Here is a 24,150-nt window from a genome sequence, read left to right as displayed (position 1 = left end):
CAGTGTTCCCACAGGAAGCTGTACAAGCGTTACGCCTTCTTGCGCTGCGAAGAGGAAAAGGAGCAGTTTCTCTTTCATCTCCTGAGCCTAAATGCTGTGGACTACTTCTGCTTTACCAGCGTCTTCACCACCATAAGTACGTCCCAGAGAAAGAGACACACACAGATGTACAGATGTATGCAAATCAGCTATATATAGCTTTATAGTCAATTGATGTGGAATGCTCATACAAAACAGCAGAGAACTTTCTGCATCCAGCATATCCGGCACTAGATATTGATTTAATGCTGCATGACGGATTGATTGACCAAGGCATGAAAAATTTATATTTATGCCGCGCAGCTATTGATGCATACAACTTAGAATATATATATTTTTTATATTTATAACTCTTCTGTGTTTAGTTGCAGCCTGATTTATTCCTTTTTTTCCCCATCCTAAGTGATTCCATACAGGGCCGTTATCATTCCCATCAAGAAGCTTAGTAATGCAATGACGACGTCCAACCCCTGGCTGTGTGTGTCTGGCGAGCTGGGCGACTCTGGCATCCTGCAGATCACGAAGAACGTTCTGGAAATGACGTTTGACGTGAGTGGCGTGACATCACACTCCAGCTGTTGTGCTCTGAAACTGATACAGCAGTTTATTTTGAGTGTGGCGCACAGTTTGTTTTCCTGTGGGACTGAAACAGAATCCGCAGAATTGGTCTTTCGAACATCTGCTGAATCGAAACTATTTATGGAAATGACAAATGTATCTGAGCAAAATGAAAGAATTATGAATCTCATGATCGTCACATTTTACCTTAAAAAGTGAGAAGTTATATTTAAAGGATTAGCTTACTTCCATAATAAAAATGTAATGATAGTTTACTCACCCCCATGTCATCCAAGAAGGTTTTTAAGGTAAACACTCAAGGATTTTTCTCTATATAGTGGACTTCAATGGGGATCAACGGGGTGAAGGTCCAAAGTTGTGTTTCAGTGTAGCTTCAAATGGCACTACACGATCCCAGACGAGAAATAAAGGGCTCATCTAGTGAAACGATTGGTCATTTTCTAAAAAAAAATAAAAATACACTTTTTAACCATAAAATGCTCGTCTTGCACTAGCTTGACTTCAGTGTTCAGTGTTTTCCATATGTGGACATAATCCAAATGCAATCGCAAATGTTGCATTACCATTTGCGTTTGCATTTTCACTTTCGCGAAAGCACAGTGACTGCCAAATTTCAAATGGAAAAGCAAAGTTCATTTGCAACTGTATTTCCCATGTCTTACGAAATATAATATAGTCTGTGTACATTATTTATGGAAAAGATAACAGTCAAACCAAAATTTATTTAGACACCTTCAACATTTCTCACGTTATTACAGTTTATTCACTATAGTTTTGAAAATGGTAATAAAATATGACAAGAACTCGGAGTTAAACTGTGTCAGAACAAATTCATCTTGATAATGTCAGATAACTTTGATAGAAAGGTATGTAAAATTCAGCTGTTAACATGACAATATTTACAATTATCGTTGACCAATTAGCAAGAAATGCTTAATTTTGTTCCAGTCTGTGACGCAAAAAGGTCGCGTTAGCAATTAAAGAACAAGCACTTAAGCAAAACATGGTCAGGTCAAAGTTACTGAATAATCGTTGGTCCCAAATTTGTATCAATTTTACTGGTAGTCCACTGTATGAAGAATTTTGTGGTATAATATGTCACAGTTTACTTTATTTTGCTGTCCTCGCTTACATAAACTATAGTGTCCTGCACCCACTAGTAAAAAAAAACTATCAAAATATTTTTTGGTTTGACTGTATATTTTTTGCAGAATACCTAAAAATGCTCAACAGTAATCTTTAACACAATATAATTTTTCTCTTTTTTGTTTAAATGTGAAGAAATGAGATTCACACAACGACTGTTGTGAAATTTACATCTGTTCTGTCACTACTGCAATTATTCTCTTGAATCCCAGATCAATATCTTTTTCTTTTCCCCCAAACTGAATGCTGATTCATGCATTAGTGATCAAACCCTCTTTATTCATGCACTTCCATGAATCTGTAACTTTGAAGGAGGAGACATTTTTCTTGCATCCCACCTCATACAACCAATCACTGCCATTTGTCTTGCTGTCAATCACCCATCGTGTTCTAACTCATTCTGTGTCCTCTCGCAGTCTGCCTTTAGGCCTCACACGCACATCTCCGTCGCCTTCAAGGTTAGGTGCACATCCCTCCATTTTATTCCTCCCTCTCTCTCCATTCATCCATCTCTCCATTTTTCTACTCCTCTAAATGGAGAGATCTCCTCTTCTTCTCCTTTGGGTTTTTGGGTTAGCTTTAAATCTTGTGATTTTTGCATCCCAAATTGGTACAACAGCCATATGCGATTGGCCATTTCCATTATTATTATGTATTGTATAAAGGATCCAAATTTAACTATTAGACATGATCAACTTGAGTGGATTCAGAAAAAGCAATATTTATTATACATAAAGGGCCACTATCTGTATATATACAGTATATGTGACCTTGCACCACAAAACCGGACTTAAGTAGCATGGGTACATTTGTAGTAATAGCCAACAATACATTGTATGGGTCAAAATGAGCGATTTTTCTTTTATGATAAAAATTATTAGGATCTCAAGTAAAGATCATGTTCCATGAAGATATTCCCTACCATAAATATATCAAAACCTAATTTTCGATTAGTAATATGCATTGCTAAGAACTTAATTTGGAAAACTTTTTAAGGCGATTTTCTCAGTATTTCGATTTTCTTGCACCCTCAGGTTCCAGATTTTCAAATAGTTGTATCTCAGCCAAATATTGTCCTAAGAAACCATAAATCAATGGGTATTTAAAAAAAAATGGACCCTTATGACTGATTTTGTGGTATGTTTTGATGGCTCAGGTCATTAACTTAGTATTTATTCACTAAAGCTAGTTTTTAAGTTTCATTTGGAGCTTACAATGTTAATTTTGGACACTTTCTGTACAAATTCTGGGATTTACTTTTTACTATGGTCTAAACCAACTTTACTATCTTGGTGTCCTTCCTCTGCTCACACCCTTACACGGTTGTTCAGTTATTCCAAGATAGCCTCTTAATGCCTTTGACCACGTTGCCTTTATCTGTTTTGTATGTGTGTCTTACAGTGTCAGAACCTCGGGAAGTTGACAACAGTGCAGCTGGGGCATGATAATTCTGGCTTGCTTGCCAAGTGGCTGGTGGATTGTGTCATGGTCCGCAATGAGATCACTGGCCACACATATAAGTACGGCCTACTTTAGTCTCTTGTCATCCGTCTTGTTCCTTTTATGGTTTTCTTGTTATTCACTCATCCTTTTTTCAGGTTCCCGTGCGGCAGGTGGTTGGGGAAGGGTGTGGATGATGGCAGTCTCGAGCGAGTTCTGATTGGTGAATTTGTAGTTCCGTGCAACGACGATGACGGAGGAAGAGGGTCTAAGACTCCGCCCCTTCAGCGTTCACCTTCTCAGATTCGACGAATCAGCATCACATCACTTACAGGACGTGGAAACAGTACGTTAAGCTTAAATTTGCTCAAAGGTGCTCAGGTTTGTTGTGCTGGTGGTGGTCATCTTGGACTTGTACTGACACCTGCTGGTTAGAATGTGGTATTGCACAACTGATATTGTTTTTAGTTATCAGTAGAAATACTCAGTAATAAGTATAAATAATAAATCATAATAAAAAATAATCAGTATTCAGTAACAATTCGTTTATTTTTGAATAAAGTAAATATGAATGTGAGCTCAAAATGGCCGCCTCCATAAAGGGACCCTCTCCTTGTATTTAAATCAGCTTTTATTAGGCTTCATCTAATGTGAGTGTACATTCAAAACTATTTTATAATGATAATACATGTTAAGTAATATTAATGTATTTAGGTGTTAGGTAAATTCTTTTAATAAGTGTATTAAATGCAATCCTTTTCTCTACAGAACCAACAACTGTACAAATACAGGAGTCCATTGGTGAAGCAGTTAACAATATTATAAAGCATTTCCACAAACCAGAAAAAGAGGTATGATTAATCCAGTTAAGAATAGTCCCTTTTTGTTGTTTTTGTAATCTTTATTAATCTAAACTTTGTCTGTTTTCAGAGGGGCAGTCTCACAGTCCTACTGTGTGGAGAAGGTGGTCTTGTGTGGGCACTGGAGCAGTTTTTTCAAAATGGATTCCGCTCAGCTCGAATCTTTCAGAAAAATGTTTTCGTGTGGGATTTCTACGGTAAGCTTAGCTTAGTAAATGTTTCCCTGCGAGATTAAAAGGGAAAAACTCATGGGTCTAATCTAGTTATTTTGGTATATATAATATAATAACATCTTTGGTATAGAGCCTAAATCTTACACTATATGAAAAACTACAATCATATTGTGTGTGTGTGTGTGTGTGTGTGTGTGTGTGTATCAGTAAGATTTTTTCTGTTTCTTAAATACGTTTCTTATACTCATCAAGGCTGCATCTAATCAAAAATACAGAAAAAAACTATAATATTGTAAAATATTATTGCAATTTAAAATAACCATTTTCTATTTTAATATACTTTACAATGAAATTTATTCCTGTGATCCAAAGTTGAATTTTCATTAGCCATTTCTCCTGTCTTCAGTGTCACGTGACTCTTTAAAGATCATTCTAATGTTTATCATCAATTTTGGAAACAGTTATTAATATTTAATTTATTAAGTTATTTATATTTTTTAATAGTTGTGGAACCTGTGATACATTTTTTAAGATTATTCGATTAATAAAAAGTTAAAGGGCAGCATTTCTTTAAAAATAGAAATCTTTCCTAATAATACAAGTGTTTACTTTTTTTTTTACTTTTGATCAATTTCTTTATTGGAGTGGCTTAAATAACTGTTAAGCATTATGTTGTATTATTTGTATGTAATATTTGATTGTTTGCTGCTTAAAACATAAAATACACTACTGGTCAAAAGTTTTTGGACAGTAAGATTTTTAACTTTTTTTTTAAAGAGGTCTCTTCTGCTTATCAAGCCTGCATTTATTTGATCATAAATACAGCAAAAGCAGTAATATTGTGAAATATGTTTGCTATTCAAAATAACTTTTCTATTTGAATGTTTTAAAATGTATTTTATTCCTTTGATCAGAGCTACATTTTTAGCATTATTACTCCAGACTTGAAGTGTCACATGATCTTTCAGAAATCATTCTAATATGTTGATGTAATTTGCTGTTCAAGAAACATTTTTATTATCAAAATTTAGCAAGAATGCTTTAAATTGATCAAAAGTGAAAATAAAGACATTTATAATGTTACAAAAGCTTTTAATTTCAGATAAATGCTGTTCTTCCAAACTTTCTATTCATCAAAGAAACCTGAAAAATTCTACTCGGCTGTTTTTAACATAACAATAATATCAATAATAATAAATGTTTTTGAGCAGCAAATCAGAATATTAGAATGATTTCATTCCAAATGATTTAAATTCCATTTTAAAATATATTCAAATAGAAAACAGTTATTTTAAATAGTACAAATGATTCAAAATTGTACTGTTTTTGCTGTACTTTAGATCAAATAAATGCAGGCTTTGAGACTAGAAGATACTTCTTTAAAAAACATTACAAAATCATATTGTCCAAAAACTTTTGACTGGAAGCATACGTTGCTTAAAATATAGAAATATATAATCTATAAGTTTATAATGGAGGTTCCTATTCCTTCCTCCTTGATTGTTTGTCCCAATTGTGATATTTGTGTTTATATTTGATAGACAATAAAAAGTTGACCACAAACAATAATAATAATGGAGGTTCCTATGTCTGTGTCTGTCAGAGAAAGTAGTTGCATTTATGGAGAATGCAGATCAGATTGGAGACATGCAAGAAACACCACAGCCTCTAGGCCTGAACTGTGAATCTTTTTGTCGCTACATCAACGCCATTAACAACATGCCACGCAGCATTGGCAAGGATGGCAAGTTCCAGCTGCATGTTTGCCTCGGGGCGAGGTGAGGACAACATGCATGCATCTTAAACAAACTAATTGTGCTTTTTTAATGAATAAAATGCATTTACAGTCACTTGCATGTGTGCCCCACTCTCACAGGGACCGACTGTTGCCACAGTGGCTCCCTCTACTGGCCGAATGCCCCGTCGTCACACGCATGTACGAGGAGAACGCGTTACTGCGAGACAAACTCACAGTCAGCTCTCTCGTCGCAGTTCTGGAAACGCTTCACGACTTCCCCATCACACTAGAGAGCTCTCTAACTAAGAGCGTTGAGCTGTAACACCACATGCTGAGGTCAAATTCAAACTGCTGCCACCCTCAGGGCCAAAACGGCTCTACAAGTGACTCTGCTTTGGACAGGGAAGGACTGACTTATCGAAGCATCTCTCAACACAACCCCCAAAGAAATGAACTCAGAAGTGTGTTTTGTAGCAGTAAGTGGAGTTGTGCTCTTTCTAACAAAAAGCGTTGAGGGCTTTCTTGAGAAGACTGTTTTTTTCCTGTGGATTTTGCTTTTAAACCTGTGGTCATTTTCACGCACGTCTGTCTGCGAGTCGAATCCGCTAGCATTTCTGCTTCAGATCGTGTGTTGTCTTTAGAAAACACTGTAGGAACTGTTTTTTGCAAAGATACGGAAGAGCCTTAGTACTTACAGATTATATGTTCGACACGTTCAATAACCATGATTTGACAGGCAGAAATATTGCCTGTGTTTATAATGACTTGAATTTTATCTGTAAATCGATTTCTGGGTGTTCAAACCGAAAGATTCTTGATATTGGATAGTCCGGACTTAGGAATAGTTCACCCAAAAATGAAAAAGTTATCATTTACTCACCCTCATGTCATTCCAAACCTGTTTAGGTTTCTTATATTTTGAAGAACCAAACAATTGTTGGTCCCCATTGACTTAATAGATGGGAAAGAATTACTATCAAATTACCAGTATTATTCAAAAAATATTTTTTATGTTAAAAGAAAGAAACTCCCACAGGTTTGGAACAACATGAGGGTGAGTAAATGACATTTTCAAACTGTTTTGGATGGACTATCCCTTTAAAAGTGTCAATTTGAAACATTCTCCTTGTTGAAAGCCTGTCAAATGAATTTTCAAAGAAAAAGGACATTCCAACAAGATGTGAATCACTGTATGTTACAAGATGTGTTTATATGTGTGATAGGAATGTGCGCGTGTGGCTGGTTTATCAGATGTGTTTATTTTGCCAATGAGTATTAACTTAATTCTTAGATACTTCAGTATCATGTTTGAATTTTTTATTTTTAAGAAAAGGAAACACTGGAAATCATCGCAAAGCAATAACAAGCCTCTTTCAGATCTGTTTTTTTTTTTTTTTTTTTTTTGCCATTGAACCTTATAGTCACAGTTAAAATCTCTCAAATATTACAGTTCCTTGTGGGGTGCTTTAAATATAAAGTGTAAGCCCTAGTATTTACCACTAACTGGAGGTCTAAAGGCAGCAATTACTTTGTAAAATCCATGTTTGATTACTGCAGTTCTTGCACGTTGCTTAGAAATTAAGAAGTATTGTCTTTAAATGATCCTCTATTCTTTGATGGAGCAGTTTCATCCCTGAATCCCTTCTGAGAGAAAAGTAGTATTTACAGGGAAAACACAGGCAAAATAACAGCTTTGAATTACTTAATGTTACTTAGCTTTGGTTTTTAGACTCTCAGCTGTGTGTTAGCACGCCAACCTGTGTATTTTATTTCTTTCTTTTTTATAATGATTTGAATCATTTCTATGTATTTATCTTTGGAAGATTGAACCTAGGGATGACTTACGCAGCTGACACTGTATCATTTATTTATTTTAGTAAATCTACTTTCAGACTTTGTATAGTATGGAACATCCATCTTGTGTAAACTTCATTTTAGGCCCTAAAAGTTGCTGAAATCCTAGTGAATCCTGGAGATGAGGAAGCCGCAGGAACTGTCCCTTTGTTTGCGGTGCTGATGCATGCCACATGTTTTAGATCTTGAAGAAGTACTTTTGCTGTAAATGAATTTGTTCCTCTTCTAGATCTTCTCATTCCATCTGTTTTTTTTCCCTGTATGAAATCTTAACATTGATCATGTTATAAAAAGCTAGCTCCTTGTCCAAAATGGGTTTCTCCATTGTTTATATTCCTAAAGCAACTCATTAAAATTGCTCATCTATATTTGTGTCCTCTTTGAAATTTGTGTCATTTTGTGAATTGTGTGTGTGCGCAGACGGGATGTTATTTCAACAAGGGGTAGGCAATGAATGGTGTTCCAGGACAGCGCTCAGGTCCTAGAGAACATTCCTCTATGAAGAGTCATTCTTCACGGAATATTATTTTTAGTTTAGGGACATGCTGATGGCATCTGGAACACAAATGCTCTGCATTGTCTCATCAGTATCAGTTGTGTCTTGTGTTTTTTTTTTTTTTATAGTAGAAACTTGAGATTTTGTGGTTAGGGGAGACTGGGGACTGTTGCAAGATGATTCATTCATAAAAAAGGTACAAAAGCTGTGTATGGGGTAATACTGTTTTTTTTTTTTTTAAGTACACTTTTGTACCTTATTTATCTATAAAGGGTGCATAGTAGTACCTTAAAAGTACACGTTATCTACAGTCGCCTAAATGGTACATATTAGTACCTTTTGAAAATGTATGTCCAGTGACAGATTTTGTACCTTATTTCTTCTGAGAGTGTATAAGCACCAAGCTCCTACGATGATAGAAAGCGAAAAGCAAAATGTGACATGTCAGTATTATAATTTGATCTGTGGATGTTAAATTACAGTTACTGTATTTCTTCCCATTTAATTAGCTGTTTTGAAAAGTTTTCAAGTGTTACCTACACTACTAGTCAAAAGTTTTTGAACAGTAAGATTTGCATGTTTTTTTTAAATAAGTGCATTTATTTGATCCAAAGTACAGCAAAAACAGTAACATTTTAAAATATTTTTACTATTTGAAATAACTTAACTTTCTATTTTAATATATTTTAAAATGTAATTTATTCCTGTGATTTCAAAGTTGAATTTTTAGCATCATTACTCCAGTCACATGGTCCTTCAGAAATCAATCTAATATTTTGATTTGCTGTTCAAAAAACATTTTTTATTGTTGAAAACAGATGAGTAGATCTGAGAAATAGAACTCTTTTGTAACATTATAAATGTCTTTATCTTCACTTTTGATACATTTAAAGCACCCTTGCTAAATAAAAGCACTAATTTCTATAATTTCTTCCCCCCCCCCAAAAAATGCTTTTGAATGGCATAGTGTAATGTCACAAAAGCGTTATTTCAGATAAATGCTTGATCTTTGGATCTTTCTATTCACCAAGGAATTCTGAAAAAAAAATTACGTAACTGTTTTAAATATTATTATTAATAAAAAAATGTTTCTTGAACAGCAAATCAGCATATTAGAATGATTTCTAAAGGATCATGTGACACTCAAGACTGAAGTAATGATGCTAAAAATTCAGCTTTGAAATCACAGGAATAAATTACATTAAAATATATTCAAACTGAAAGAAGTTATTTTAAATAGCAAAAATATTTCACAATTTTACTGCTTGCTGTATTTTAGATCAAATAAATGCAGGCTTGGTGAGCAGAAGAGACTTCATTAACAAACATTAAAAATCTTACTGTTCAGAAACTTTTGACTGGCAGTGTATGTCTTGACCATTTTTAACAAATAGTAGCTACAAAATGAAATAGTGATGGTGATGGCATAACAGTTATTTCAGACAAAACGTTTTAACAAAATGTAAAGGTAAAATAAAATGCTAATTTTAAATGTCCATGTTTTCTATTAGTATAACCCATCCAACACAGTGGTGAAACAAAAGCACTACTTATTTCCCTTATGAAAATGAACTCATGGTTTTACTACAAATAACCACTATATAATACTATAGTAAAACCATGGTAAAAGCAAATTAACTATGGTTTTGCTATACTAAGTTAACCATGGTGTTTGTAGTGAAGCTGTGGTTACACAAATGGTAATCAATGCACCAAAAAACTATGGTTACTACACTTTTACTACAATAAAACCATAGTTAATTTTCTTAAGGGTTCATACCAATTTATTTTATACAGTATACATTTTCGAAAATAATTTGTAATATTACATCAAAGTTTGAGGAAAAAACACGGAGCTACAAACTAAACAAAATTCACACTTCCCAGTTTTCCCGTATAAATATGACTGTTTGAGGGAATAAACGCTTTTTGTCTCAAAACCGATTTACATTTTGGTAAAATTTTTGATTTATAAGGTCTAATGTCGTTTAGCTCTTCCAGCCTGTGTAATTTATTACACAGAGGGCTCAAAAACAGCTTTCCCTAACTATTTTCGCGATGAAGTACCGAGAAGACCGAGCCACCGACATGTGCTCATGGCTGACGGACGTGGAGCGAGAAAGATGTGCTGCGTTTGTTCCGACATCTGCTGTCCTCGTAGTAGTAGCGCGTAACTCCGCCCACCGAGATCGCAGTGCACTGGCTGCTGCCCCTAGCAACCGGCCCCGCCCACGTTTCCCGCGTAATTTTCTCTTCCTTATATGGGCAATAGAATGCAGACGCAGTCAAACGTCAGCCGCGTATGCAAATGAGGTTGATTGAAGAAATTCAGAAAATGGTGGATGGGGCTCGGCGCATGCGTAAACATTTTACTACACTCAGACAGAAAGTGAGACAGTAACGAGTGGCGCATTGTTAAATGAGTAACGCCTGTAACTCTTGGATTTCACCGTGTGCTTTGACTTTAACCGCTCCAAGTCGAGGTAAGAAAAAAACCTTTTTCCACTTAACGTAAAAAAGTAACTTAAACGTTTAAGTGAGTGCAGAAGCGGCGTTTGAGAAGTTGTGTGACAGGGCGAAAGCTGTCGCATTCGCTATAAATGTAAGTTAGCGGTAAGGTCACTTTTGAAGCTTGTTGATATTGTTTAACATTTTTGCTTTATAATAAAAGTTAGTGTTTACTCTTGAGGAGGCTGCTGCCCATACAGCGCATCACATTTTAGGGCGCTCGCATCCTTTGCTGATGATCGCTGATAACCAAATTAATTCATATAGATCCAAAATTGATTCTGTTAACGTTACACTTTTTAGAACAGACGTAAACAAAAGCGAATGTTAAGACAGAAAATGTTAACACTGCGTTTTAAATTAAGCAATTTGCATACTGGTTGAAAACTGCGAAGTGGCTGTGTAAACTATATTAGTGAGCATGCATTTTAAAATATGTGTATGGTTGGTATCACATGCACGCATTAAAAAACAAGTTTTGCGCTTTCTACTCGTTTTGAACTTGAGATGCCCAACTATCCGTCCACACTGCGTGTGGTCTCTCTTACTCCGCTGTTGGTGGGTGTGCTTCAAAACAAACCCGCATTTTCACAAGCTCATCAGCGTTTACCAACTTCTGCTTCGCTAACTAACGTTAGAATTTCAACGTTAATGTAACAATTAAAGCTGTGCCTGTGCTGCTGTTAAAGACTCAAATCGTGTGCGATGGAGGCGGTGTCACTGACGCATTTAAACGTGGTGCTATTAAAATCGATATTTTATTTTTGCCTTCAGCTGGACTGTTTAAAAGTGTGTTATATTGTCCCGTTAAGAAAACGAACACGTTAGGCTCAATCGTCTTGAGCGAAGTTGTTACACGGACAGCATGTGTTTACAGTATCGAGCGCAAAGCATGGAGTCACACGAGAACCACTGACGCAGAGTCGCGGGGAAAACAAAGAGCAGCGGACGGGCAGTTCGATTAAATTCAGCAGTGTTTCTTTATTGAGCACTAATGGTGTTAAAGAAAGGACGTGAATTTGCTCCTCACACCGAGAAGTCGTCGTTTTCACTGAAACTGCGGGGAAAACATGCTGAATGTGTCTGTTTAAAGATACCGTGTGGCGTGCCATGCTTCCGCGCAAGCTAGTGGGCGGTGAATACGGCGGGACACACGCACCATTTCACTGCAGTGTGCGGAGGAACACCGCCAAATATTAATAGTGTCTGTATTATGTTAAAGGGATAACTTCGGGTGACACATTTAGATGTGTTAATGCCACTTTTACTCGCGGTTTCCGTAAAGGCATCGCGCTACTTTTGTGCCCCCATTTTCTGCCCCTCCTCTCTTCTCAAACGCGTTGCCATGTTTGAATTGCGTCAGAGGCGGAATGTACAAGCGCCAGTTCAACTCTCGCACTCTGTACAGTGCATAATTTTAGAAATGTTGTTAAATATTAATGTACATGTGTTTAATTAAAAATGAAAATGCAAGGCTTTAGATAGACACTGGACAGAGGCGTCTTCTGTAATGACCTAGTTATAATGTATGAATTCGATGCCTCTGGAGGGCACCGCTGCTGTCACCGATCAGTGTCGATGCTAAGGCCACCGGTGTCCGGCTCTATCAGCACCGAGGTTATATAAGACCGAGCACTCAGTGCATTAAGCTCTTATCCCCCTGACGCGATGATGACTGATAACCCATATTTCATCTCTCTCTCTCTCTCTCTCTCTCTCTCTCTCTCTCTCTCTCTCTCTCTCTCTCTCTCTCTCATTGAATATTCCATATGTAATATAAATCAATAGATATATAATATATGTAATTTTTATTAGTAACATATTTATTAACTCTATGCATTTATTATATACACTGCTGTTCAAAAGTTTGGGATCGGCAAGATTTTGAATGTTTTTTAATCTCAATTAAAGTTCAAGTAAAGTTTAAGTTTTTATGCTCATTCAAGTTCCATTTATTTGTTTAAAAAAGCAATATTGTGAAATATTATTGCAATTCGAAATGGAGGATTTAATATACTTTGAAACAGAATTTATTCCTGTGATGCAAAGCTGAATTTTCAGCATTATTACTCCAGTCTTTAGTTTCACACAATCATTCAGGATTCATTCTAATATGCTGATTTATTATCAATCTTGAAAACAGTTGTGCTGCTTAGTATTTTTGAATATTCTTTGATGAATAAAAAGTTCAAAAGATCAGCATTTATTCAAAAATAAAAATCTTTTCTAATAATATAAGTCTTTACTATCACTTTTGATCAATTTAACACCCTGAATAAAAATATTATTTCTTTCAAACAAAGAAAGAAGGACAAACTTTACCGACCCCAATATTGTGAACAGTCTTGTATATTGTTACAAAAGACTCCTAATTTAAATAAATGTTCTTTTTAAGTTTTATTCATCAAAGAATCCTGAAATAAAAGGTTCCAAAAATAAAAAAAATAAAATTAAGCAGCACAGTTGTTTCCAACATTGATTAATGAGCATATTAAAATGATTTCTAAAAGATCATATGACACTGAAGACTGGAGTAATGATCCTGAAAATTCAGCTTTGCATCACAGGAATAAATTCTATTTTAAAGTATATTAAAATAGAAAACCACTATTTTAAATTGCAATAATATTTCAGAATATTACTGTATTTTCTGTATTTTTAATCAAATAATCACAGCTTTCTTTAAAAAAACATTACAGTCTTAATGATCTTAAACTTTTAAACTGCAGTGTATTTGTGTGTGTAGAATTATGAAAATGAGAACAATAAATAGTCATGATAAATATTTTCATTTTAGATTTAAAAAATAAGAATACATTTATTAATAAAGACACATTAACATGTTCAAAACTGACATTTTAATGTTAAAAAATATTTTTTTACGGTGTTAAATTGTGTTCTGTTAATCTTAAGTTTCAAAACTCACACTGTCATCAAATCGATTTCCATGAAAATTGAGCAGAAAAAGCAGTTTTCAACATTTATAATGACTATTTTATATGTACACTACTGTTAAAAGTTTGGGATCAGTAAAATGTTTATGTTTTTTAATGAAGTTTCTTATGCTCATCAAGGCTGCATTTATTTAATCAAAAATACAGAAAAAAAACTGTGAAATATTATTTAAATGTAAAATAACTGTTTTCTATATAAATATCTTTTAAAATGTAATTGATTGCGGTGATCAAAGCTGAATTTTCAGCATTATTACTGCTTAATATTTCTTTGGAACCTGTGATACGTTTTTCAGAATTCTTTAATAAATAAAAAGTTAAAAAGAACAGCATTTATTTAAATTCTATTTTTTTTCTAACAATATACACTACCATTTAAAGGTGGTTTGTGGTCAGTACATTTTTTTTTTTTTTTTGAAAGAAATATATAAGGATGTGTTAAATTGATTAAAAAAAGTGATAGGAAAGACTTTCTTTTTTTAATAAATGCTGTTCTTTTTTGAAAATCTGTTCATCATAGAATTCTGAAAAAATATAACATGTTCCAAAAAAATATTGAGCAGCACAACTGTTTCCAACATTGATAATGAAAGTAATAAATCGGCGTGTAAGAATGATTTCAGAAGGATCATGTGACGCTGAAGACTGGAGTAATGTTAAAATATATTTAAATAGAAAGCTGTTATTTTAAAATGTAATAGGCCTAATATTTCACAATATTACAGTTTTTTCTGTAGTTTTGATCAAGTAAATGCAGCCTTGATAAGCATAAGAGACTCCTTTAAAAATGTGTTGATCCCAAACTTTTGAACAGCAGTGTGTATAACAGTAACTTTAGTTGTTTGTAACTGTGTTTGTACTGTAGTCACCATTGGTACTTACTCCTATCTTATCCATGTATTGCAGATGTTTGGCTTTCATAAGCCGAAGATGTACCGCAGCCTTGATGGATGTTGCATCTGCAGGGCAAAATCCTCCAGCTCTCGTTTCACCGACAGCAAACGCTATGAGAGGGACTTTCAGAGCTGCTTTGGGTGAGTTGGGTATCTATTATGTGCTTGTGGTTCCTCTGTAATAACATAATATTAACATCTGCCTGGTTTAATTACATTGAGGACAGGATTTGTTTAATGTATCTCTAGTCAAGCATTCAGACATTTTCTTTTAGTATAATGTGGAGGAAATAATGTTGTTTGTTTGTAATGTGAGAACATCAATGATTTCCATATGTATTCTTCTATTACGATGGGATGCCTCTACAGTTTAGGCGAGACTCGCTCTGGTGAAATCTGCAATGCTTGCGTCCTGCTGGTGAAACGCTGGAAGAAGCTTCCCGTTGGTTCCAAGAAGAACTGGAATCATGTAAGCTCTTATTTATCACACTGAAGTCTTTCCAATTCAGTGTTCAATACATATTGTTCCAAAGCAGCCTTACACACAAACCCCACTCAGTGAACAAGTCAGCTGTAGCTGCAGTGGCAACTCCCTATAAGATGTTAAAGTAGACTAGAAGGAAACATTTGGAGGAACTGAGAATCAGCTGGGGAAGCCCACATCTTCAGAATAACACAGATTTCAACCATTTCATACAGATGCAATATTATTATTAATACTAATGTTGTAATGGATCTAAATAATAATAATGATAATAATACTTTTGTTAAATATGAAAAAATAATTATAAATCTGACCAATATAATAAAATATAATACAATATAATTATATATATATATATACGTATGTATACATAATATAATATTATATTATATAATAGTAACAATTAATGCAGCATATTTTGTCAAAAATGACTAAAATAGTTACAAATTTGACCAATAATATAATATAATATAATATAATATAATGTAATATAACAATACAATTATAACAATCAGTGCTGCAAATTTTGTTAAATATGACAAAAATAATTACAAATTTGACCAGTATATAATATAATATAATATAATATAATAATGATGCAAACCTTGTCACATGTGACAAAATAATTAATACATGTAATAAATATAAGTTTATGACAATGCATAAGTAAAATAATTATAAACCTGACCTATAATATAATATTATATAATAATAACAATTAATGCAGCATATTTTGTCAAAATAGTAAATAGTACAAAAATTGACCAATATAATATAATATAATATAATTAATATAATATTAATGATGAAAACCTTGTTACATGTGACAAAATAATTAATACATACAATAAACACAAGTTTATGACAATACATAAGTAAATGAATTATAAACCTGACCTATAATATTATATAATAATAACAATTAATGCAGCATATTTTGTCAAAAATGACTAAAATAGTTAAAAATTTGACCAATATAATAATATAATATAATATAATATAATATAATATAATATAATATAATAATAAAATATTATATATTAATGATGAAAAGCTTGTTACTTGTGACAAAATAATTAATACATACAATAAATATAAGTTTATGGCAATACATAAATAAATGAATTATAAATCTGACCTATAATATAATATAATATAATATAATATAATATAATATAATATAATATAATATAATATAATATAATATAATTTAAATAGCAGCATATATATTTTTCTAAGCAGCCTCATAATAATTCATAATTATAATTCTGAAATACATAATATAATATAATATAATATAATATAATATAATATAATATAATATAATAATGCAAACCTAGTCACACACAACAAAAATAATTATAAATCTGACCTAATATAATGTAATATAATATATAAAGATATATAAATATAATGCAAATGAAGTCTGAGGATTGTTATTGTCATCAATTGTTATCAGGTGGTTGATGCCCGAGGAGGACCCAGTCTGAAAACTACAGTGAAGTCAAAGAAAGTCAAATCCCTGTCCAGACGGATTAGACCGAACCAGCTCAGCAGAGTTCAGAAGGAACTGAAGAGACACAGTGAGTACACAACAAAATATTTCAATTACAAAAACAACATGAAATGCTTCTTAACACATTCCTTATTGAATAATCTTTCAAATAATCTTTTGCCAAAATGTCTTCATTAACAGATTCAGACGCTCACAGCACCACCTCCAGCGCCAGCCCCGCCCAATCACCCAGCTACAGCAACCAATCAGATGAAGGCTCTGACTCTGAGTTGACTCCTGGCTCCGCCCGCTCTCCAGTCTTTTCCTTCTTGGACCTGACTTACTGGAAAAGGTATTTATTTTGCAGAATCAGCCTGATTTATGAGTTTCATAAGACTTATATTTTACATTTATTTTTACTCTCTAGGCAGCGGGTATGTTGTGGCATCATATACAAAGGTCGCTTTGGGGAAGTTCTGATCGACCCTCATCTCTACAAACCCTGCTGTCAGAAAAAACAAGGGCAAGAGCAGGAGGAAGAAGAAGAAGAAGAGGAAGAGGAGGAAGAAGAGGAAGACGGCGACCTTGAGAAAGAGGAGGTGCAGAGCAGTCAAGAAATCCTCTCGTCCATTCAACCGCACTCCTCTCCCCAAATAAAAATGGAGCAGGAAGTGGACGAGGAGTGGTGATGCCACATTCCCAGGGTACTGACTTGGCATTCTCAGAAAGCCTTCGAGAGTCGAAGCCCCTCAGATGCTCTCAAAGACGTTCTCTCAGATTGCCTTCGATTCAAGAGCAGCTGGATCCTTGTTTGTCTTTTCCTGTTTCTTTCTTCCTTGTTGAGAATGTGTCTCTTTAATTTCCTTCGCAGTCAAATCAACCTACTGAACCAGCGTCCTTGTTTTCCAGAGGCTGGTACCACGCTATTTCATTTCTTCTGAGAGAAAATGAGTTTCCTTTTTTGCTATCCCGCTCAAACAAAGAATGCTGGATCTACATACATCACGCATAGAAAAGTAGGGAATAGACTTGGACAGTAACCACAATCCAAGTCCTTGTGCACCATTGTGCCCTTCCTCTGGGGTGACTCTCTCTTTCTGCACTTAGTGTATAGTATTTAGTATACAGCAAGCAGCGTCTGCTAAATTGTAGCTCAGCGAAGATGACGTTCCACCGTTTTTGCTGGGATATAGCAATATTAAGGGAAGATCTTTGCCTTTTTATATATTTATTATTTTCTCTCTTTGTCTTTATTAACGTCTGCTCTGATTTTCCCATTCAGTTTGTATTTAAAGCGACAGGTCACCTAAAATGTGTGTTTTTTAAAAATATGTCATCATTCACCCTCATTCTGTTTCTGAACCTCTTTCAATTTCTTTCTTTTTTCGTGGAGCACAAAAAGTGAGTTTTTAACAAACGCTGTTCTGCTTCATTCAGAAATAATGGAAGTGAATGGGAACTGGGGCTGTCAAGATTAAAAAAGACTAAAGCACCCTAAAAGTATCTTAAAAATTAAGCTGTGTGCTACGTTCCACGTCTTTTATAGCCATATGATAGCGATAGTATCATGGCCAAAATATATATTTGTAGCAATAGCCAAAAATAGCAATGGGTCAAAATGATCAATTTTGCTTTTATGCCAAAAAATCATTATGATATTAAGAAAAGATCATGTTCCATGATTATATTTTGTAAATTTCCTACTGTAAATATATCGAAACTTATTTGTTGATTAGTAATATGCATTACTAAGAACTTCATTTGAACAGCTTTAAAGGCGATTTCCCCAATATTTAGATTTTTTTGCACCCTCAGATATTCAAATAGTTAAACCTCGGACAAATATTGTCCTATCCTAAAATCTCAATTTCAAAAATTGACCCTCATGACTAGTTTTGTGGTCCATGGTTACATATTGATTGGATTTAAGAGATTTTTATGGCACTTTTTGTCATTTTGGGGCTTGACTGAATCAGTTTCCCTTTCACTTCTATTGTATAGAAAAGATGCAGGATGCTTTTGAAAAACATTTTGTGTACAATATGATAATGTGAAGGTGAGTAAATGATGACAGATTTTTCATTTTAAGGGTGAGTTGTCACTTTTAAACCTTGGTTTCAGTGCAGGTTGTCTGTATTCAGCCTCTAACAGGCGACAAACTCATATCGACTCATAGTGTTTTACCGCAAACGTTTCCCCAGACAGCATTTCTCTGGTGCTGAGGCAGATTCAAAAATATTTGCCTGGCTATCAACACTCTTGTATTCATATTAAGTGTACTAATGTAAATATCCCAAAGTGTAGATTTGACAGGTTTTGCAAAAGAGCATGAACGCTAAGGAAGCTATTGTCTAGATTGAAATCTGCATGATCTTTGCATGGCCTTTTAAGATTTTTAATTTCTTTTTATTTTGTTTTGCAACTGTTGCAACATTATTTAATAATCATTTGGGCACATCTTGAGACGGTCCCAATATATTTTTGTAGATAAATGCTAGAAAAGAACAAAAATCAGAATCAGACTTTGAGGACCACGTGACATCTTGAGATGTCAGTGTTGTTTAATTCTTACAGGGATTTGATGGTCGTCTATTTTTGAGAATTGGATATTTTCAATATTGTCTCATTCAAAGCCAAAAAGCCCAACATTTTTGTTATTTATTCAGTCATGTGTTCATATACCTCCTTTCTCTCTAACCTTTCTGCCTTTTGTAAATACAGTGTTTTAATAACGACAGATGCTACTTCTTTTTTACTGTCGTGAAAGAACTGAGCACATCGTTTTGGTCGTTTTTATGTTTTATTTTTCTTTTGCATTCTAGTCCAGGGAAAATACTGTCAGCGTGTATATTTTCATTATGAATGACTTGTCTGTAATAAGCTTTCATATATACGAGTATTCCTATATATCCCGAGGGTTTCCACCTTATTCTTCAACGCGGAAGAGACTTCCGGTTCGAGCGTACAATAAAACGGTTTGCACTGCAAAACCATTGTATTCATAATTAAGACAATACTTCAAAATAAAATGATAAGACACGAAAATTCAATAAAAAGAGCAAAACGAGCTGTTTTGTACAGCTGGCTATTATATGAATGAAACCGGAAGCCAGCCTCGTAAAATTTACAAATGGCCGCCCCCCGCTCTTAACGCAAAAATAAGGTGGATATGTCTGTCCTGTCGGTTTCTTTATCCTTTTATTGTTTATGATAGCCTTGGCTGTCTTGGATTGTACAAATGACATGAACGCACACAAACGTCTGTGTAATTCCACGGGGTGGCGCTAGAGAGCTGATTTGTTTCACACAAAACACTCCATTGCACACGAATTGTAATCATTCTCTTTCTGAGCGGTTTATTTAATATGTGCTCAGTTTTGAAATTGGTATTTTGATGGTGGCAGCTTGTGGCTTTAGTGTGAATATGCCATATCACAGAATGACATGGACAATGACTGTATTCGTGGTAACATCCGTTCAGGTGAAGCACCTATCGTGTCATCTCTATGACGGCGTTATTTGTAAATATAAGATGTGTGAGACTGAACAACGGTTATTATGAAAACTCTTTTGTCTTATTTATTTCATATTTATTTGTCTTTGTGGTCTTTTCATCCGATTTTGTCATAGGACTGACCTGTCCTAACAACACTGCAATATGGACTGAAAATGCTTTTACAAATCATCACAGGTTGTCTCACTAAACGTTATGGAGAACTTCAGGACTGGACAGCTATAAAATAGACTTTTTTGGTGTATGCTAAGTACTATTTGATTATTTTTATACTTCTGTTTGAGGGTTTCTAATGCCCACATACCTTTTCTTAGACTAGTCCTTTAGTTGTAGTGCTACAGGCATGTAAGGTAGCTATGCACTTTGTATTCACATTACTAGAGATATATGAAGCAGGTTTTGTATTTTTTTACATATTGTACTTTTTACTTGTTCCTCAATAAATGTACCTTGTGATGGTTAGTTACACTTGTTATGTGCATTGGTGTAAACATGCATGTGGCATTTGCATTCAGATTGATATTTTACACCCATTTCCTGGCAATTGCTAGTGCCATGATACTGAACTACAGGAACATATACATAGTTAGGTCATGCCAGCAAATGACATTAAATGTGCCAGATAGAGTAATAGATAGATAGCAAGGTTGTTGGTTCAATTCCCAGGGAATTAACTGATGAAATAAACTACATTTCGGGTCAGTAAAATACAATTAATACTTTCATTCAGCAAGGACACAATAAATCAAACAGTAAATACTTTTATAATCTCACAAAACATTTCTATTTCAAACAAATGCTTTTCTAAAGTATCACAGTTTCCACAAAAATATTAAACATATGTTTTTAACATATGATAGGTTTTATAAAGATACAGATTTTTTAGACCAAGTAAAGACATGGAAGGGGACACAAGGCATTAGTTAAAATGAAGTAAGTTTATGAATAAAACTAGAACAAATATCTCTTAGTGGGGTCAGAGAAATACATTTAATTCAAATTTTCGGGCATCATTTAAAAACCTTTATAAAACCTTTTAACAGATTATAATAGGCTATAATAAAATATATTTGTTGAGCCCCAATTAAGCATATAAAAGCAATTTCTGAATGGAATGAAAATGGAATGGAAAATTTATCTCTGAATTTAAATTTTAAATGAAAAGTAATATTGCTGTTTTTTAAATTCATTTCTCCAGTCACATGATCCTACAGAAGTCATTCTAATATACAGATTTCCTGCTCAAAAACATTTAATATTATTAAAAGAAACTTATTTCAGATAAATGCTGATATTTGGATCTTTCTATTCATCAAAGAATCATGAAAAAATGTAAATATTGGTCATAATAATAATGTTTCTTGAACAGTAAATCAGCATATTAGAATGATTTCTGAAGGATCGTCCTTCAAGACTGGAGTAATGATGCTGAAAATGTAGCTTCGATCACAGGAATAAATTACATTTTAAAATATATTAAAATAGACAACAGTTTTTTTTTTAATTGCAAAAATATTTCCATTTTATTTACTTATTTATTTATTTATTATATACTATTTGACCTGTTTGATGGATCATGTGACAAGACAGGAGTACGATGCTGAAAATGTAGCTTCGATCGGAATGAATTACATTTTAAAATATATTCAAATAGAAAACAGTTTTTTTAAATAGCAAAAATATTTCAATTTTATATACTTATTTATTTATTTATTATATACTATTTGACCTGTTTGATGGATCATGTGACAAGACAGGAGTAACGAAGCTGAAAATGTAGCTTCGATCACAGGAATAAATTACATTTTAAAATATATTTAAATAGAAAACATTTTTTTTAAGTAGCAAAAATATTTGAATTTCAAATATTTTTGCTATTTAAAAAAAATGTTTTCTATTTAAATATATTTTAAATTCCATTTTATTCCTGTGATCAAACAGGTCTCATAGTATATTATTAGACCTGTTTGATGATGTCTTAATTACCATAAATTTATAAATGACAGACATTTATGACAATAACTTTGTAGGTAGATTTATAAAGCACAGTTTTAACAGATTATTTCTAATCAGCATATTAGAAGATGATTCAAATGATTATACCAAATAAGTGACCGTTTTTAAAATTGTGACACCCCCAAAAAACAAAATATTACCATAATTTGGACAAATTGCAGTCATTCAACCCTTTTACCCAAAAGTTACTGTTACCATGTTACATATTTATAAGTAAGTTAACTACAAACCAACATTTAACGTAGTACCAAATTTACCCAGTTACCAATATTTGTGGAATAGTTATTTGTAGCCTATATTCTTTGTAAGGCGAAAGATAGATAGATAGATAGATAGATAGATAGATAGATAGATAGATAGATAGATAGATAGATGATAGATGCTGTGGGTGGATGGATGAGAGCGTGAGAGAGAGAGAGAGAGAGAGAGAGAGAGAGAGAGAGAGAGAGAGTGCTGAGACTGCGCGCAGGGGGACAGTCCAGTGTTTGGCTGTGACGTCATGATTGCTCCGCCAGCTGCTGGGTTTCCTCTGCTCTGAGGGCATAAAAAGGTGAGAGGCGGCTGCGGTCTGTCCTCTCTGTTTCCCCACCGCTTTATACCGTCTTTCCACCAGCTCAACCGAAGGCTACCTCATTTGCGTTGACTCTAAATGAGCAGCCTTCCCACCCAAGTCATCCTAACGATCTGACACGCAGCAAGCAAGCAAACAAACACACACAGACCGGCAGAGACGCATGAGGTCGGTGAGATATCTGCGGATGCTTTACTCGTTACACCTGTGCGTTATGTTGTCACATGGATTTGTGGCTTTCTTCGTCTTCCAGCAACTTATTTGCGTTCTCTGCGCGTACATTTGGGTGGTGGCACCACGTCGATGCAGTTTGGACGGGACTATTCTGAAAGCATCAAACTCGTGGCGGATAAAGGCTTTAAAAGTTGAATTTTGCACTACTGTAATTGATCTTTTTTTTTCAAATGCAAGTTAGTATAGCTTGATTTGGTGCTCTCTTGAATGCATAACCAGTGTTTATGAACGCTAGAATTGCATTAGTCGATATTTGTACATGGCTGACAACAGGAGGCTAAATGACAACGTATTTTTGTTTAATTGGTAATTTTACGGGGTTTTTAATGTTACATTTGTTACTCCAGCATGTAAATGCCATGTCATGGTGAACATTGGCGAATGTCCAGACATACGGAAACAGTTTGGCTCATTTAATTGTACATTTATCATACAGACTGAATTGTGTTTATCTTTGCAATATATTTGTGCTGAGGTCTCCTTTTCGATATTCATTGTCATTGAATGACTTAACTCCTAGCATGATGAACCAGGAGACAGTCTATTATTGGCAAATGTTTGCAGCTTAAAGGTAAAGCAGGCGTTTACGACATTAAAAAAGTTAATTTTAAAATAATTTAAGCACATAAAAGTGAACTAAATGTAAAGAAAAGTAAATTGTAAAAACACATTAACGGGTTAAAAAAACGTGTCATTTACTCGGCCACTTTGTCAAACTTATATGAACTCAAAAGTATGCGTAATTCCTTAACTAAAACATTAATTCAAATGAACACACACACACACGCACACATATATATATATATATATATATATATATATATATATGTATATGTGTGTATATGTGACCCTGGACCACAAAACCAGTCATAAGGTTAAATTTGACAAAACTGAGATTTATGCATCATATGAAAGCTCAATAAATAAGCTTTCTATTGATGTATGGTTTGTTAGGATAGGACAATATTTGGCTGAGATACATCTATTTGAAATCAGAAATCTGAGGATGCAAAAAAATCAAAAAGACTGAGAAAATCACCTTTAAAGTTGTCCAAATTAGGTTCTTAACAATGCATATTACAAATCAAAAATTTACAGTAGGAATTTTACAAAAAATCTTCACGGAACATGAACTTTACTTAATTTCTTAATGATT

General features: G+C 33.9%; 3 protein-coding genes across 8 annotated transcripts in view; all 3 read left to right on the top strand.

Moving 5' to 3' along the window:
* dennd5b (DENN/MADD domain containing 5B) overlaps positions 1 to 8,197 on the top strand; it is a 56,498-nt gene extending 48,301 nt beyond the window's left edge. For 3 of the 6 annotated variants that reach the window (XM_073838781.1, XM_073838782.1, XM_073838779.1), the window contains 9 exons: positions 15 to 136; positions 443 to 588; positions 2,181 to 2,222; positions 3,166 to 3,284; positions 3,363 to 3,550; positions 3,973 to 4,055; positions 4,135 to 4,261; positions 5,841 to 6,015; positions 6,114 to 8,197. In XM_073838781.1, coding sequence (XP_073694882.1) covers positions 15 to 136; positions 443 to 588; positions 2,181 to 2,222; positions 3,166 to 3,284; positions 3,363 to 3,550; positions 3,973 to 4,055; positions 4,135 to 4,261; positions 5,841 to 6,015; positions 6,114 to 6,297 — 1,186 coding nt within the window. In that variant the 3' untranslated portion in view covers positions 6,298 to 8,197. The remainder of the gene's footprint in view (positions 1 to 14; positions 137 to 442; positions 589 to 2,180; positions 2,223 to 3,165; positions 3,285 to 3,362; positions 3,551 to 3,972; positions 4,056 to 4,134; positions 4,262 to 5,840; positions 6,016 to 6,113) is intronic. The other 3 variants (XM_073838784.1, XM_073838783.1, XM_073838780.1) reach the window with 1 other exon arrangement.
* Positions 8,198 to 10,672: 2,475 nt separating this feature from the next.
* On the top strand, positions 10,673 to 20,636 carry sinhcaf (SIN3-HDAC complex associated factor). The gene is made up of 6 exons (XM_073838192.1): positions 10,673 to 10,808; positions 14,694 to 14,821; positions 15,050 to 15,149; positions 16,624 to 16,747; positions 16,861 to 17,011; positions 17,087 to 20,636. The coding sequence occupies exons 2-6, from the start codon at positions 14,694 to 14,696 to the stop codon at positions 17,346 to 17,348; spliced, it is 765 nt and encodes a 254-aa protein (XP_073694293.1). The 5' UTR covers positions 10,673 to 10,808; the 3' UTR covers positions 17,349 to 20,636.
* A 2,287-nt stretch (positions 20,637 to 22,923) lies between these two features.
* caprin2 (caprin family member 2) overlaps positions 22,924 to 24,150 on the top strand; it is a 14,400-nt gene continuing 13,173 nt past the window's right edge. Inside the window, exon 1 of the mRNA XM_073837765.1 lies at positions 22,924 to 22,928. Coding sequence (XP_073693866.1) covers positions 22,924 to 22,928 — 5 coding nt within the window. The remainder of the gene's footprint in view (positions 22,929 to 24,150) is intronic.

This window comes from Garra rufa, chromosome 4, assembly GCF_049309525.1.
Source record: "Garra rufa chromosome 4, GarRuf1.0, whole genome shotgun sequence".
Classification (NCBI taxonomy): Eukaryota; Metazoa; Chordata; class Actinopteri; order Cypriniformes; family Cyprinidae; genus Garra; species Garra rufa.
This window is presented reverse-complemented; position numbering and strand designations above follow the sequence as displayed.

What these genes read in the sequence shown, in the direction of transcription:
- sinhcaf (XM_073838192.1), top strand. Translation starts at nt 14,694, where the DNA reads ATGTTTGGCTTTCATAAGCCGAAGATGTACCGCAGCCTTGATGGATGT. An exon ending in CCAAGAAGAACTGGAATCAT is followed by an intron (nt 15,150 to 16,623) that starts GTAAGCTCTTAT and finishes AATTGTTATCAG; the next exon opens with GTGGTTGATGCCCGAGGAGG. An exon ending in GACCTGACTTACTGGAAAAG is followed by an intron (nt 17,012 to 17,086) that starts GTATTTATTTTG and finishes TTTACTCTCTAG; the next exon opens with GCAGCGGGTATGTTGTGGCA.